Source organism: Jatropha curcas, chromosome 2 (genome assembly GCF_041381405.1).
Source record: "Jatropha curcas cultivar XTBG-Jc1 chromosome 2, XTBG_Jcur_1.0, whole genome shotgun sequence".
Taxonomy (NCBI): Eukaryota; Viridiplantae; Streptophyta; class Magnoliopsida; order Malpighiales; family Euphorbiaceae; genus Jatropha; species Jatropha curcas.
Window position 1 is genome coordinate 11682209 of NC_143152.1, and position 18100 is coordinate 11700308.

At 32.2% G+C, this 18100-nt stretch overlaps 1 protein-coding gene across 1 annotated transcript; it reads right to left on the reverse strand.

Moving 5' to 3' along the window:
* Nucleotides 1-1004: 1004 nt before the first annotated feature.
* LOC105634480 (P-loop containing nucleoside triphosphate hydrolases superfamily protein) lies at nt 1005-13469 on the reverse strand. Its single transcript, XM_012217347.4, has 19 exons — nt 13313-13469; nt 11711-11874; nt 11431-11577; nt 11048-11138; nt 10820-10938; nt 10158-10348; nt 9846-10056; nt 9055-9295; nt 8351-8805; nt 7655-7757; nt 7216-7412; nt 6737-7089; nt 6511-6589; nt 6198-6416; nt 5207-5446; nt 3126-3335; nt 2602-2871; nt 2230-2433; nt 1005-1603 (listed from the first exon to the last, which is right to left on the reverse strand). Exons 2-19 carry the CDS (start codon nt 11849-11851, stop codon nt 1448-1450), a joined length of 3627 nt encoding a protein of 1208 aa, XP_012072737.1. The 5' UTR covers nt 11852-11874; nt 13313-13469; the 3' UTR covers nt 1005-1447.
* Nucleotides 13470-18100: the final 4631 nt, after the last annotated feature.

Consider the following 18100-nt stretch of genomic DNA (forward strand, 5'->3'; position numbering starts at 1 on the left):
GTTTCCTTGATTCCCCAATGCTCCACCACAAAAAGCTTGGGTTAGAACTTGACAACACCTCTAAAAAAGAAGAAGAAGGAAAATAACGTGACCCAACATAGCCAAATTAAATTGATGGAGTTTCTTAAAAACCAAAGCACCCATATTTTTAACTTACTCATATGATGCCAACTCACCCAATGAATTCCCTATTCATGATGCACTCTGTTGCACCACCAATAAGATATCATAATTTGCTGTAAATCCGAACACAGTTTTAAGGGGTAAAAATGAATTCATAATATAATTGGGAAGCACTTGAATCACCATTTTTAACATAACCTCCTTACCAACCAGTGAAAGATAACAACGCTTTTATGAATTAAGCTTCTTCCACATTTTGATTTACATTTATTGATTTTAAGCATCGTAAAAAATTGAATTATATTTAAAATAATGAGGGTAAAATTAGAAAAAATTAATTGATACTCTTCAATTTTTTTAAAAAACCTTATATGATTGTAGACAAAAATAACTTTAAAAAACAAAAAGGATAAAAAAATTGGTAGAATTAAACCTTAATAATTTATTTATATGACAAATGTTAAACTAAATTTCTCATCCACCTTCCACTCTCTAATTTGCACCTCTTTACTTATTTTATTTTTCCTTAAATTTAATATTAATATTGAAAGATTTTATCTACTTAGAACAATGGATGAAAAATATACAATTCCTTCAATAATTTATTATTATTAGTTTGATTTCTCATGAGAACAATAACTAGTTCTTTTTTCGAATTTCACTTTTTTATCGGTTAATTTGCTAATAGTATCGCATATTACCTGCAAAATTGCATAACCATGCTAGTACATGTACACACCCACAATTACAATGAATAGCTCATTCCTCTTCCACAATTACAATGAATAGCTCATTCCTCTCTCAACATGAAAAGAAACCAACGTCAGCTACTTCACGAGACAAGATGATGGAATTTAAGGAAATTGCAATTGAGAAAGCTATTAGAAAAAAGCATCACCTTCTCTTTTGATTTTTCATCACAATAAATATTTTTCTATATATTTTTTCAGGCATTGCCTGCCTCTGCAATATGAAGTTCATGACATAGCGAGACACAGTTCCCACGTACTTCTAATGTTAACATCTTCAAAATTTTGACTGGTAAATTATAATATGAAATTTCTAAACTATGATTCTCAAAGCCCTTGACACTTCAAGACCCTTAACAAAACTCTTTCATCAAATCATTGTACTCAGAAATGTTACATGTTGATGATGATCTGAATTGCAATTGATGGCTCTAGACTATTACACCCACAATCTCCCGATAAAAAATGGTCTGAGTGCTGAAGTAAACTCACAGTTGGTCATTTTGCTATCTAAACTGTGCACCATATCTTCAGCACGAGACAAATGAAATCTAGTCTTTGGACGATCAGTTCTCCTAGTTTCTGCGCATTTTTTTCTTCATTTTGTCTTGCTCTCGGTATCTCTCCCGCCGTAGTTCTCTTTGACGCTTTCTTGTCAATTGTTCATCCTTAGCTTTATCTGCTTCATATTCTTTTCTCTTCTGTTCTTCCTTAAGCTTTCGCTTCTTCATCTGCAAAACCATATAGAAAGCATGAGCTATTGATAGTAGTTGAAAACTTCTTAAGCACCATAGCAACTAAGGGTGCTCAAATTGGGTTGCTGGAATTGTAATAAAAGTAAAAGGCCTCATAAATTTTCCTTCCAGCATAGTAAGTTAGTATTCGAAAGAAAGAAATGTAAAAGCAACATATTTAATCAATTTCCCTCAATACCCATATATATAAAATAATAATCGATAATTTGCTTGCTTCGCCATCATTTTTCAGCAAACATACAAAATAAATCTCAGTTTTTTTTTTGGGTCCGTTTTAGGGTTGATAGAGAAGAAGCAGGAGTTAGAACCCAATTGCCACCACTACTGGCAGGCACATGATTAGACAAGAGTTCAGCTCTAATGTAGCATCGAAGTACAATTTGACATTTACACAAATTGGTATAACAAGAAATACTGTAGCAGAAGGTTAGTCAAACCCCTTTAGGTGAAAGCACTTAAAACTGAGATAAATTGCAATTGGTGAAGTGCAAGTAATTCTCAGCCCTGAAAATACTTCTTTCTAATCAATGTAAGAATATAATTTGTCATGATCCAATTCCCAACCATTCAATTATTTTGGTCTTCTGATTACAAGTACATACCTTGTCCTGTCTAATTCTTTGAAGGTGTTGAATTAGCATATGAAGCTTTCGCTCTCCAGGCTCCATTACAACAGCTCTTCTATTTTCAAGAAGAGGTCTTTTACGACTGGGTATGTCCTTTGGTTTGGATTCAAATGGAAGGGCTGCCTGTAAAGACTTGGGTATCACCAATGGGTTGAACTTCCTGGGTTTCCTTTCAATTGGCTGTTGGAACAAACAAAGAAAACATTAATGAACAATAGTGAAAACAGAAAACCAGCACTAGCTTCATCTTGGGGGGGAGAGAAAAGGGAGAAAGAGGGGAAAGGGGGTAGGGGATGTCGGAAAGTCACTAGCAGTCAAAACAACAGCCAGCCTTGAGTAAAAAATTACTTTGTACAGTGAATCCTTGTTAACAGGTATAGGAAGATTGTGCTCCCTCCTTAATTCAGCCACAGTTTTCATTCCTTGCCAAGTAGCACTACGAGGTTGCAATGCTGTGGTCAATGGATTATAGAACTGAGGAACTTCAACTTGAGTCCATGCCCGCAGTATAACAATGTCGCTCATTAGAATCTTGTCCTCAAAGGTACAACGGGCAATCCCTTCTCTTGGTGCCCCTCCCTTCTTCTTGGGTTGGTTACCAATCTCCTCTTTTGCAGCCTGCGCATATTAAAACCAATTAAAATTACTAAAACTAACCTTCAATTATAAGAGGAAGCATTAATATGTTCACACCATCACATATGAAGAAGCAGCTTGTCTGCATGATATATGTCATCAAACATATACAAGGAAATATTCCTTTTTGATATTATAGCTAAATACCAATTTGTTACCTTTGCAGGCAATTCAATAAACAGGACAAGGAAAAGAATAGCAGACACAGACATAAGCATCCGCAAAAGAAAACTTACCTTTTTCACCTGCCCTCGGATCCCACTGACAGTTTTAACAGCAGCACCTTCAAACCGAGCCACTTCAAGATCTGACGTAAACATATTTGTGATAAGTGCAGTCTTCTTGAAGATCTTACATGGGTAACCAACCAACTTGAGTTTTTTCATTATCCTTGTTTCATGGTTGAACTCCAGTACAACTGCTGTTGCAGTTATCCGAAATGCTGCCTGAAATTCAAAACAAAACCCAATTATGGGACTGCATGAAAATTGAAATGAACAGAAAAAGATGTAGTTTTAGCATTGAAGAAAGAGTGAAGCCCTAACTGGGAAAACAGATGAACATGAATCTAGAAATCAACCAGCAAATATTACTCCCTTCAGTTTGAGGAGTTCTTAAACAAGTCCCTTGGCTTGAACATTTAGTCAAACAATGATGTTTAATGCCTCAGATTGACTATAAATGAAGAGTCGCAACAGTATAAAGGTCTATTGAAATCTTAAGGTAATACATAGAGTACAAACCATATCATAGACACTCTCACGTTACATTTTCAGTAAGTCTAGCATCATGGGTGCTCTCATGAGTCATGACTGTTGGTTTGTATCCTTTGTTCCCACATTTTCAATTCCAACTTTACATCAAAGCAAATTCTATTCCATTACCTCAAATTAGCATATACATATCCATCTCCACAAAGCGTAAAATACAATTAAGATTTGCAAGAGTTATTGCACAAGAAGCTACTTGATAACTTGAATTAAATCAACTAATTCCAATCATGAAAGTTAATTTCTTACAAGAAGGTTCACACAAATCCAGATCATGAAAATGGCACCACTGTGGACATGCTACAATTATTAAATTTGAAAAAAAAAATTGAAATTAAATAGCATTAGAAATCAAAATAACAAGGTAACCATCACCGATGAAAACAGTAGAAGGAAAAAGTTAACTGGGAAAAAATAACAACACATAAAAATGCATAATTCACCAACTTCCCCACATTTTCACATAGACATATTTCATGGTTTTCTCTAGATGAAAATAAGAGAACTAACTCGATCACTGTTTAACTAATGGAGAGTAAATTCAGTAAAAACCAAAACCAGACTGTGAAATGCAATATCTGATCGTAGATTAGTGTTTTTCAAGATTTTTAAGTCTTGGCGTATCAAATTATTAATCTTAGGTTATACACTGTATAACTTAAAACTATTTAACTTGCTTGTTCAACTTATTTTATGCAGATGTCTCAATTGGAGAGAAAATAAACCACCAGATGAAAGGTTAAGGATTTCATCTCAGGTCCGTCTCACAATTATGGGTAAGCAAATGCTCAAGTTCTGATTAAATAAAAAATCCTTCTAATAAATTTTACAAGTGTGATTGCTACATAAATAATATATCATATACAGAATGTTATTAACGCAGGGGAAGAATATAGAACTCTCAACAATTAGGGCTAGAATAGGATGATTTTGATTGGAACAAAATAACATATCAGTTTCAAAGAAACCCTTAGAATTAAAATTCTGAATTCATAGATTAAAAAAAAAAAAAAAAAACAATCGCTAAAACTAATTGTTCCTATTTATATTAGTTAGGACAAATCCTAATTCTATACTGAAAAGTATTCCTAATTAGCTAATACTCCTAGATTGAATAATATTCCTATTTATCTAAATCCTAAATAAAGAAGGAAACTGAAAATTATTTCCCGATTAATTAATATTCTTTAATTTAATTAAGAATCCTAAATAAAGAAGGAAACTAAAAGAAAACTTCTTAATTAGTCTTGGATGCTCCTGCATCAGTTATGCTGGGATGTACAACAGTCCATATGTTGTAAGGCAATTCATTTTCCATTTATTTATTAATTCTTCATATTTGTGCTCTGAGAGTTGGAAGCATCCCAGTTAAGGTCAGAGATGTTTTCATTCAAATTTTCCCACTAGGAAAAGGGAAGCACTTAAAAAGTCTTTAACTCCTAAAAACTTGCAGAAAAAAATAATACAGTTCTGTTGAACAGTGTTACTGTCCTCCCAACAGGAGAACTTTTAAAGAAGTATCACCCAAAAGTGAAGAGACTTATAACCTGATTGTTTGATAAATTCTGGACAGCAACCACCCCAGTGTGGGGAGGAGCAAGTGGACCCCAAAACATGGCAAGACAGTGCATGTGTTCGTGAGTGTACTTGAGCATGCGAAGCTTTCCATTGCGTTCCTCAGTTGCATAGACGGGAGTGGTTTGGTAACGCCTCCAACCTATGGAAACAATTATGGGGTCTCTAGTCTTCAGCCTCTTCCTGTGCCACCTGTGCCCTTTTAACCTAGCCTGGAAGAAAGAAATGAGACAATTCATGGGATTTACTTGTGGACGATTCGAAAATCAGCCATCTTAAACTACAATGTGAACACATCATGAAAACCTTTTTTTCCCTTTCAAAGCAATTTATTTTATTCTAGATACAAGTATCAAGTTTAGATATGTTGCAGCTCCACACATGTCAAAATGAATCTCAATTCAAATGAAAAGGCTTATCATAAGCTTTCAGATTCCATAACCTAAACTTCATTTGATTAGTATTAGTTGTTTAGGAGATTTGATGATTAGACATTTCTACATTCCCATTTTTACAATAGTTTTTCCCAGCTAGTGCAGAATATCGTCCTATCGTCCTACTTGCCCAATACAAGGACAGAAAATTTGACCTTAGTTTTATTCATTTCAAATTTAGTCATCATTGTTTAACACATTAAGGTTTTGGGCTTTTGGGAACCTGAGCAATTAAATTGTTGCCTCTAATGGTTAATCCCCCTCAACTGACATGGATCCAATTAATTTCTGGAGAAAACATCTAAGGTGATCTTTCCCTCATTAATAAGCAGTAAAAATCAATTTCTACCAATGAGGGGAGAAAAATTATAACAGCAAAGTTAGCAACTTATAGTACAATCCTATGAAATTGCAGAAAGGGAAGAAACAAACATCATCCACTGAAGTACAGAGAGAAATGAAGAAGAAGAAGTAGAAAATTGCAACATGAGAAGGTTAAAAAGGAGAATAAAACTATAGTTTGTCTAACCTGCATATATCCAACGTTTTCCTCGCCAAAACCAAGTCCTCCAACCAAAATTGGGTGGCAGGGATCAAAATGCTCAACCATCTCAAAAGGAACATTATGAACTTCCAATCTTAGGTATGTCCCTGTTCGAAAGCCCTCTATGTCTAATCGAGTTTCCTCATCAAGATCCTCAAGTCCAGCAATATTCCGTTGTTTCTGAAGTTCAATCTCCTTCTTCAACTGTAAGGATCAAGCATTACAACCATGCATAAATTACCACCCCAAAACATTAACATGAAGGCGTTCTTGCCGCAACGTGCTTTGGAAAACTCACCTTATCAATATATCCACTTTCATCAGCTTGTCCTTCTTTCTCATCAACTTCCTCCTCAGGTGATTCAGATCCATCATAAGTAAATCAAAATTAAGGTTACAAAAAGCAAGTTCCCAATTCTATAACAAACCAAAATGATGCAGAGGAAAGGGCAAGAGAAAAAAGAGAGATGTACATGTAACATTTGCAACAACTCAGTCTGACGAAATGTTAACAAAAAGGATATTCAGCATCAAACTTTGCACGAAGTGCAAGCTTTTTTAGTCTCCGCTCCTCAATTGCAAGCTCATCTTCTGTCTCCATAGCACCATTACCAGATTCATCTTTCTGACTGCTCTCAAACTTCTCACCTGTTTCCAGATCTTCAAAGTCACCATAGACTTGATCATCATCATCTTCAGCATTGGTCTCAGGGGGTTCATTTCTTCGGGAAGCTTTTGACCAGCCACGTTTAACAAATCGATAAAGGATGCCTTTGTATATCTCTTCCTCTTTCCAGTTTTTAAGATCTGCATGATTTGCAAATTTGGAACAGTCCTCAGTATTGCTATTTGTGCCATCCAATCCTTCGCTCAATTTCTGAAATAAATAAGCCAAGTACAAACGTTATCAATGTTAAACGTGAAAACAAATTTAATTACCCTGCTTGTTGGTATAGCACATTTTAAAAGAAGATGTACTGATGCCTCAAGTAATGTTTCAAACCTTATTTCCTTCCCCTTTTGGCTTGAAAAAGTCATCTCCATCACTTTCCTCGTCATCGCCAATTTCCTGCTTCTCATTAACGGTAGTCGTTGATGCAGAAATCCCATACACAAGTTGCATTAGATTAATATTTTTTCTTGAGATAGTCCTTTCAACCAAAGACTTTTTCCACTTCGATAAGTTGCCCAGGCTATCCTCTAAGAAAGCAATGTATAAAAAATATTATAAATTTAATGAAATTCTCTTAGGGGAAGAAATTAATCCCATCAAATGACTAAGCACTATTTCAATAGTTACTCTCAACAAATTTACTGGAATGCTTTTGTTACTGTACTAAATATCTTCATCCTACACTGTTTTCACATCGAGTGAACTAGAGTTCATAACACAGAACCTATGAATACATTACTAGAAAAAATTCCTCATAAGAAAAAATTACCATCTGCTTCTTCATCCTCTTCATCTTCCCCCAAACCATCTGAACCAGAATATGATTGATTATCCATATCATCATCATCATCTTCACTCCCATCATCGGAGTCCTAAAGTGGTGAATAAGATTAGCATTCCATAATAAAATAAAGATGCTACTATCTGCACTCTATTATGTTGCAACACGTCACTTTACAAATATCAACAACCCAAAGGACAGAAGAAATCACAGGGATAGTCTGAAAACTATAAAGAGCATTGACCCCTTCACAGTTTTTTCTTTTTTGACAAATGAAAAAGACTAAGCTAGTCTCTATGGCTGCTCTAACAATCAACGGTCCAAAAAAGCACAAATGAGCATTTAGCTGTAAATTAAGCAAAAAGCAATGTCAGACATTGGAGAAAGATTTACCTTTTATGATTCATTTTGGTTGTAACATTCAAAAGAATGGAAAAAAAATGAAAAGAAAAGAAATGGCCACACCACATTCCATTGCAGAATAGAGTAGTAATCCACGCAATACAACAAATGAAAGGGGTACATGTTATCTCAAAGCAAACTAATGATATTACCCACACATATTTATGTTCAACAAAGCACAGGCAATTGTTTACACACATTAAGAATAGGGGAAAAATATTAGCACTTCTTTTTTGGAACACAGTTCCTCCAAGAAACATAACCAATAACAGCAATTATTACCTTCAGATCCTTATCATCAATGGCGTCTCTAAATATAGCTTTTCTCCTGAGTCTTCCACCATGAAACTCAATTTGTTCCTTCATGTGATCTTTAAGATTAGCTTGATGATTCGATGGTTCACCATGCTCATCATCAGATCCGCTGTCTTCATCATGTACTGAAGCATCTATTTCAGCCATTCCATCTTGATCAGAAGATTCTGAATCATCCAGATCTTCAGTATCACTTCCTTCTCTAAATATATCAGGTTCAATTTGTTCCAAAAGCTTATCCTGCTTCAAAGGCTCTATATCATAACTCTGCTTCTCATTATTAACATTTACATCATTTTGAGTTTCTGATGTAAGATTCCTACTGAAAAGATTGATGAAGCTATTCTCCAACTTCTCATCAATTGAATATTTTGTGTTCTGTAGTGATTTCACCAAAACCTCACCCACATCTTGGTCCTTTCCTGCAAGACAGGAAAACTCTCAAAAAATGGAATTTGCAAAAAGAAGATAGGACTGCATATTTGCCTCACGCCCTACCATACTAAACGCAATATGATCCAAACACAATATGCACACAATTGAATAATATAACTCTCAGTTAAGTAGACATATGTCTGCAGAATGAAAGGAGAGAGAGTTGAAGTATTGCAAATGAAATGTACAGGAAAAAGATAAAGATGTAAGAACATAGTAGCAAATTGCTAACCTACCTTTGCATTTTGTTGCCCCATTTTCATCATCAGCTTTAGAGAACTGAACAAGGTGATCGTTCAAGGTTATGAAAACAGCATCCTTGTCATACAGCAGCTCCCCAATGCCAGACATGGGTCCATAAAATAGTTTTTCCTTATCTCTCAAGCCCTTCTTTTTGGCAGCTGATGGTAGAGGACAAGGGTCGGCTAAGGCTGTAACACCAGCCAAGCTATAATCACCAACACCAGCAATATGCACCTGATTATAGAAGTAAAATTTTAAGATAAAAGATCCACACGAATACGCGTTTTAGCTATATGAAACACGTTGTAGCTATTCAAAAATACATTTTAGCTATATGGCCTGGAACAAAAGAAATATGAAAAACTTATTGTCTTGCTTCCTGAAATTATTTTGGCAGTTCAGCTCTTTTTCCAAAAGTCCCAGATGTCATGGTTTCAAACTTATCATTCCATCTTCAACAATCTGCCTAAGATTCATATATTTTCGTATCATAAATTTCCTATAAGGATATGAAGAAGAAGAAATACAGCTCTCTGTGTCTAGAACATACTGATCCATGTCTGGATTAGACTACAAATGGACTTTTTATAATAGAAATTTGAAATCAGGTCATAGGTAGGCAGTTTAAATTCTCAATGGTTGATATATGACCGACAATCTAAAACCCCCAAAAAATACAAACAGAAAAACACAAATGCAAATAATAAACTCCGGTTTTCACTTTTGGCTCCAACAAATTTAGCATAATTGGTGCTTGTGAATGACTTAGCAATGAAGAATGTACCTTTGTCCCCCTTTTCAAATTACAACCCCGCAAATAACCATAAAGTGTGACATCTCGGTCACATTTATTGTTCATAAGCACTCGTTCACGGGGAGTTACATCTTCAAAACGATCAACTAAAACATATGGGTGAGAAGTTCGCCACGATAACGGCTGAAACTTCATAACAGAAATAAACCGTGCAAGATTGTGGACCTCTCGCTTAGGGTACCTGTTATTCAGATAAAGAGAATTGGAACAATAATCTTCATAACTACCAATACATACAATGTAAATTTTCACATGTCAGTGGTGTATAAATGAGATACTTACTTTCCATGTATAAGACCAGACAGATAGAACAACTTTGCTCCAGCATATATTTCTGTCCAGAAACGGTGCTTGAGTCTCTGTTTTGTTTTCTTAAGTTTCTTCACATCCTTGAATTTATCAAGATGAGTAAGAACTCCCATAACCTTTGGGAATCCATGAACGTGCAAAATATTGAGAAATTCAAAGGTCTCCTGCAAGAGAAAATAGATAGAGATGACCAAAATCCTTGCTTTCTAACTGGTCATGAATAAATATTCTTTATCTTTTCTTTCCCAAATGGTACATAACAAAGTCAAGGAGACTGAAAGAAACTGAGAAGCCCCACCAGAAAAACCATAAGTTAGCAATATCACACGTACGCAAAATATTAAGAATCTAAGCCGGTATTTTTCAAGGATTTAATGATGAAGATTAACTTGCACAATCTGATGAAGTAAACTAAAGATTAATTTGCAAAATATTTTAAATCTGAAAGATGAATAAGAAAATTTAAAGATTGACTTCGGTTTACAACAAATTTTGTTACAAATGCAGACTGCTTACCCCTGTTATTTCATCAGTTTACTCAAGCAAACATCAAAATTTACAGTTGAAAGGACCTTAATTATCAAGTGTACCAAATAGTTAAAACAAGAACAGACATCATAGACTAAATATCTCACCATTTCAAAGCCATAGCTTCCATCTATCAACAGCAAAGCTAGATCAGCAAATTTTGCAGCATCAATCATGCCATTGATGTCATTTGGACACTCCACAAACTGAACTCTCCTTTGCTTACCTATCATATTTCATAAATTTCACATGTTACAAAAACAAGCTTCAAACCAAACTACTGATAAATAACCTTTCAAGTTTCACCCGAGTAATTAAAGGTAAACAAATAAAACCTGACACAATGGTCATCGGGCCTTGAACCTCCGGCAAATTATGCTTCGTATAATGTTTTACAAGACATTTTATCAACAGAGACTTGCCAACCTGCCATCAAAATTAGAACCCAATAAATGAGTAATAAAGGCATCACACTATAACATATAGTAAATTTAGATATATGAATAATGACTAACTGCAATCATGCAATTGAATTCCTTCATAATATAATACTAATTAAGAATCATGTGAAGACCATTCAAACAAACCATCACTAACTCACAACCCATGGCATTCGCTAATTCCAAAATTTTAAACTGAACAAGTGGTTTTAAGATTTTTAAAGAAAAATATCAAAACTCACATCCAAATCACTATAATCACTTCATCTCATACATACCTTAGGTGGTCCATGAACTACAACAACGTAAGGAGGAGGTTCACCATAAGAGCGGTCAATAACAGGCACATGAAGCCTGCGCTGCTCTTTCTCTACAGCTCGTGACTGCAAACGCTTGGCTTTAACAGTTGATGTAAAAGCAAATGCCTAAGCAACACAAACAAACAGAAATATCCTAATATAAAAAAATAAATAAATTTGCACACTCTTCCATTATAATTGAATTCTTCTATAGCAACAACAATAGGAAAACAGAATGAATAATAAATAAATAAACAACCTTAGGGTTTTTCCTATTTTCCTCCTTTGAGTCGTCATGCGGCTTCTTCTTTTTATCAGATTTTGATTTCTTCTTAGGACCTGATTGGCGAAGCCGATGAGGCTTATGCGACTGGTCTTTGTTGCCACTATCTATAGCCATGCGAGCAACTCAACAAGAAAACCCTAAAAACCAATTGAATTAGATTAACTACTTAATAATTGGAAAAAAAAAATGAAAGGAAATGGAACTATTCGACTGAATGTTAAATATGACCAAAGACAAAACTGAAGCTGAACTATTAGTGAATCCAGGATACTTGGAAGCAGATTGCGGCGAGGTATAGAGAAAACTAGGGATGGTAGTGCACTAGAAATAAACTAACCAAACCCGAACCCGATTGTTAATTTAAGTACCCGAATCCGTTTAGAATTACACGCATACTGCTTGAACCCATTTAAATACCCATTTAATCACAAATTCATTCAATCCATGAAACCCGAACCCGCTTAGAACCTCAATCCGAACCCGATAATGGAACAAAAAATATATAAAAAATGCATTAAAATTCAACCTAATATTCTAAAACAACAGTACTAGTAATATTAGAATAGAACAAAAGAATTAAAATTCATCCTAAATAAATAATGCAGACAATCTAACCAATATCTCAATCAAATAATTTGACAATAAAAAATCTACTAAAATTCAATAACAATAATAACAATAACAAACTAAAAATCAATTAAAACATGATAAACTATAATAAATTATCATAGAATAAGAAGGTGTTGACATATTGGTATCATTTTTGCTACTATCTTTGCAATCTATACTCTCAAATGTTGACATTATATCCTACAAAATAAAATCTAAGTTTAGATACAATATATTTAAAATATTTAACATTAGTAAATAGAAAAGGAAAACCAACAACAATGTAAATCAAAAAGAAATAATCTCATTCTCATAGTCTAAAGTAACTCAGTTTAGACAAAATAACAAATAAATAGTGAAATTATCATACAAGAAAAGTATGACAAATAAATTATTATACAGCACATTTTTTCCTAATTTAAAAAATAAAAAACTAAAAATAAAAAGCAACAGTGTACACTAGCAAATTAAACTAGTTACAGCCGAATTTAGAGACAATAACAAAGAAAAAAAAGCAATCATCAAGATTACATGTTCCTTAGATTTAATTAAGTCGAGTTCAATACAGAGAACAAGATGGTTTCTTTGACCATCTCAGCTTCTCTGCACAATATTAATCATTATTAACAAATCAAACTTTGAATTAACAAACCGACCATGTCAGATTTCAATTATATAGCCATGATTTGGCTCATATTAACCATCCTTTTGCCTTTTAATATATAAATTATCAAGAAATTAATTGGCTTAAACATGCACAAAAACCACAAATAAAAAAATAAAACATTAAACATATATTTGTCGGCTGAACCCACAAATTAATTCAATAATATATTCAGTTTCCTCTTTGTCTATGTATATGTATTTATATAAAAAAAAGAAAAAGAAAAAGAAAAAAGGACGAAGGAGAACGAAAAAATAAATGGAAAACAAAATAAAAAAAATCAAGAATGGAAATGGAGGAACCTGGCACTGGTACTATGGTTGAAGAGCAGGACTGCTGCGGAGGCGACGGCTACGCACGGAGCGACGGGAAGGTCGGACAATAAGACTGAATGGGTAGAAGAACCGTTGAAGCAGAGAACCAGCGGCGCATAGAATAAGAGGTTTTGAGAGGGTTTTGTTTTCTTTGTGCAAAACGACGTAGTTTTCTTTGTGGATTCATTTAAACCTCACACATCAAAACTACGTGGTTTTGATGGTAAAATAAGTTATTATTCTTATTATTAAGTTATTATTCTTATTATTATCTATAATCTATAATTTATCTATCTATCTATAAAAGTGGGAATGCTCAGGAAATAACGAGATTACTGATATTACCTTGTGAAATTTAATATATCATAAAATAACTTTAGTTTTAACCAATTAAAAAATTTTAACCTAAAAATATATATAATATTTCTATAATTTGATTGGATGTTATTTTTACTTTTTTTAATAGACAAATAAATATAGATAATTAAATATTTCAAAATTTTAAATTTTTACGATTATTATCTTATTGTGTCTAATTATATTTTATTTCATTATATTATTATATAAATTATTAATAATAATATAATAATTTTTAAGAACGTAATTTGCACGTTAAAACTCGTCATATTTATCCTTTTTTTTAAATATAGTTTATTGGTTTTTCTATAATGTAATAAAAATGATAATAAATTGCTGAATAAAAAAATAAGTATATCAATTAGATGTTTTTTAGTCAACATTTTACCGTAAATATTATAATATGTATATAGACAAAATGAATGAATAGTGTAAAAAAAATTAAAATTGAATGAAAAAATAAACCTTATAGCCAAAGAAAAATAAAATTGTTATGGTGATTTTTTATATAAGTATTGAACATTTATATTGATAGTCTATAATAAATTGGTATTTTAATAAGATTCCTAATTGAGTTATATTAAAAATAAAATTATTCATAATTAAGATATCACTCATACATCTTATGTTCAACTGTTGGAAGTACAATAAAAAAATTATATAATAAGTACCGATTTTTTAATTCTTTTAATCGAATTATTTTTATTATTTTTTAGAATTGTATATTATAAGAATTAATTAACATATCTCAGTTAATCATAGATACCCATTTATCATTTATTATTTAATCATTTAATTATTTTATTAATAATTTTATTTGAACTATTTTAAATCTTTTTAGCAATTTAAATTAATATAAAGTAAATTTATATAGTTTTCTATCAATTGAGTTAAAATATTTTGACATATACTTTGTGTTTCTTAACTGAATTTTCAACTTAATTTGATAATTGATTTTTATTTTAGGGTAAGGTTATAAAAAATTTTTTGATTTTCTATTTTTATATTTTCTAATTTTATATGTTTAGTTGAATAGTATTAACCAATCTAATTAAAATTATTATATAATTTTAATCAACCAATAAAATTAAAAATTTTCTAAATAAGATGAGACTAAATTATCAATAATGATATTGTTAATCGACAAATAAAATATAAACAAAATTTAGAATTCCTATACATAGAAAAAAATTATAATTTACTATTATATTATATTTTGAATATTGAAATTTCCAGTTATCTTACTTCTATTGAAATATTTGAAACTAAAATATATATATATATATATATATATATATATATATATATATATATATATATATTATCTTAACAAATATGAATCTTACAGGTAAAATATAAGATAAAAGAAGGAAGAAAAAAGAAAAGATGCCAAATAGGTTATCAATTTGTGGTTATAACTTTAGCACAGATAAAAATTCCATTGTTAATCTATTTGTGGAACCCTTTCCCAACTCTTAGCAATGAAAGAAGAATGAAATCCTATTAATTAATAAAATTCAATTTAAGTTATAAGTTTAGAAACTTAAAAGTATTTCGTTGCTACAATCCTCCTTCTACTAGAAATAAGAGGAAATATCTCAGTTTAGGTTGTAATCTTAGAAAGTTAAAACTATGCCATTCTAATTTATTTGTAGAACCTAGCGAAACAAACAAGATTTGTTAATTAGATAGAATAATCTGATTAAGGAAACTAATATAACTAATTTAATTAAAGATTATTATATAATTTTAATCAAATACTAAAATTAAAATTTTTCTAATTAGAATGGATTAAATTATTTTTAATGATATTTTAATCAACCAATAAAATATCAATAAATTAACAATTTCCTAATTAGAATAAGATTAAATTATCCTTAATAATATTTTTAATCAATTATTAAAATTAAAAATCTTTTAGGATACTTACCACAAGAAGAAGACACGATTGCAAACTCAATAATTTCAAATTGACAAAAGCTTTATGTTAATAATTCTTGTTAATAATTCTTAATTTTTATTTTCGAAACTTTTGAATTTTTATTAAATAAAAAATCTGAATTTTTGACTGTCTGGACTGCAAATACTGTTTAATTCTGATTTGAGCCTAAGTTTACGGAGTTGGGCTCAAGCCCAAACACATTATCGGAATTACCGAGTTAAGAACCCTTAGAAAATTATATATATATATATATATATATATATTTGGAGCTCTAATTATTAATTTCTTATAAATATATATATTTGTGTGTGTGTGACTACTATATAAATTAAATAACTTAAAATCAAATATCATGATTATTATTATTATTCTTATTGAACAAATCAAGGAAATGTTATAGAATCTAACAAAAATAATTAAAAATAAATCAAACCGAACATGGAAACCAACTTGATTTTTCAAAAATCAGTGAAAAATCCATAAACCAAGCGAATTGAGTCAAATCGTTGAATCAGACCAAACCGATTAATCGAATCGAAATGATCTAGAAACCGACTTATTTACTTTTTTCTTCCTCTCTTCTTCTTCTTACTCTCGCGCGACAGCCTCTTCTCCCTGGTTCATTGCGATCTTCGGCCACCGGCCGCGGAATTCGGCACACGAGCATTCCATCTTGATCCTCTCGTCGAAATGAACTCCTCTGTGGTCTTGGTTCGCGCGATAAGGGTTGGAATCGAGAGAGATCACGACTGGAAGGTTGGCCACCGTGCGATGGAGTTCTCTGGCGAAATCTCGTCATTTTCATCGACTTCAAGTGCTGGGGGTGGTCTCAATCGACTCCTCTCATCCACACGAACATTTGCCCTCCGATACATCAAACATCTAATGAAAAATGGCGAAACCACAATTAATGGCGGCACCAAGCTACTGTCGGGGCCATTCCAGCCAGATGGAGGACCAACCTCGCACAACTGACATCAAAAATGGATTCCTCGATGAAATTTGAGTGGGGTGACGTGAAGAATGGTCAATTCTAGGCGGCTTTAATTTTTTCGGCCACCGTGCACGCTGGCGGCGATCTGGCGACACTTCGGCGAGGTACCAAGAGACACAATCTTCCTCTCCTCACGTGGATTCTGGAATCGTCACCCGAATTTCGATCGGTATGTCTTAGGACCTATTTTCTGATTTGTATTATAAACTTCGAATTTAAAACTATTAATTGATTAAATTGAATTTGCATAAATAATTAATCAACTATAATCCTTGCTAGGAATTAGTTAACTGGTATAATGTAGTTACAAATTAATTTTTAAACATTGTTAAATAAACTACATGAATTAATATTATAATTAGGTTATTTGAGGAGGAGATAAATTAGAATTAATTAATTAGTTAATTAGATGATCATTAGTCTAAAACTAGATGGTTGTGCATAAGAAAAGTAAGATGACTTTTAGTCGGCTTATGGTTAGATGCAAAATTTTGATAAATTAAGGTTCGGGAGGCCTAACCAGTTTCAATATTGACATAATAATCAAATTTAATTAGGTAGTAGATATAATTAGTTATTGCTAAAGTAAGTTTTAACAGCTTAACAAATTAGTTACCATAAAGTTATTAATTTGGTCAGTTTATGATTTAACAAATAATCTTATATGAGTATTGTTGGAACAGGTTGAAAGTCGCTATATTTATAAACTTATGGCTGAGATAGTTGGGTGTTAATACTGATGTTTAAGGAGGATGGGTACTTGATTTGATTAATTGCCCGACGGATGGGCTGTGTGATTTGAATAAATGATTGAATGAATGAATAATGGTTTGATAGGATTAGTTGCTTTGGATTGCCTGAAGGATGGACTTTGAGAGTTTATTGTTGAGTTGTGGTTTAATCAAATTTTAAGGGAGGTTCTGCCAAAATCTCGATAGAATCTAGGCTTATCAAACATAACAATTAAGTTAATAGGTTTATTTAGATTAATTCTATAACTTGATACATAATGAATAAAGTGCTCTAATTATTTCATTATTATTCATTTAATTATTCAATTATTTTCATTATTATTGTTTATTATTATTATTTATTTTATCATTGTTGTTTATTGTTAATACTATTTATTTATTTATTTGCATTTGAGTATGGATGTCTAATTGTGCATTGCATTACGATGTTTAATTGATCAATATGTCTGCTTTTAATTGTAATGCTTGATTAGTTGTGATGTGACAATGTTTTGCCATGTTTGTGTGGAGTTGGAATGAAGTGGATAACCATGAGTTTGTGATGGTGGTCTGCGAGACTGTTGGTCGTATAGGAGATCAGTGCCCCCCGTGTGCACCTGATGATATGATATGAATAATATGGATAACCACAGGTTGGCCTCCTGTTGGTATGGAAAAGAAAACAGAGAATGAAAAAACAATGAGAGGGTTGGTCAAGTGAGGATTAGACCAGTCGGCCATATATGGGGATC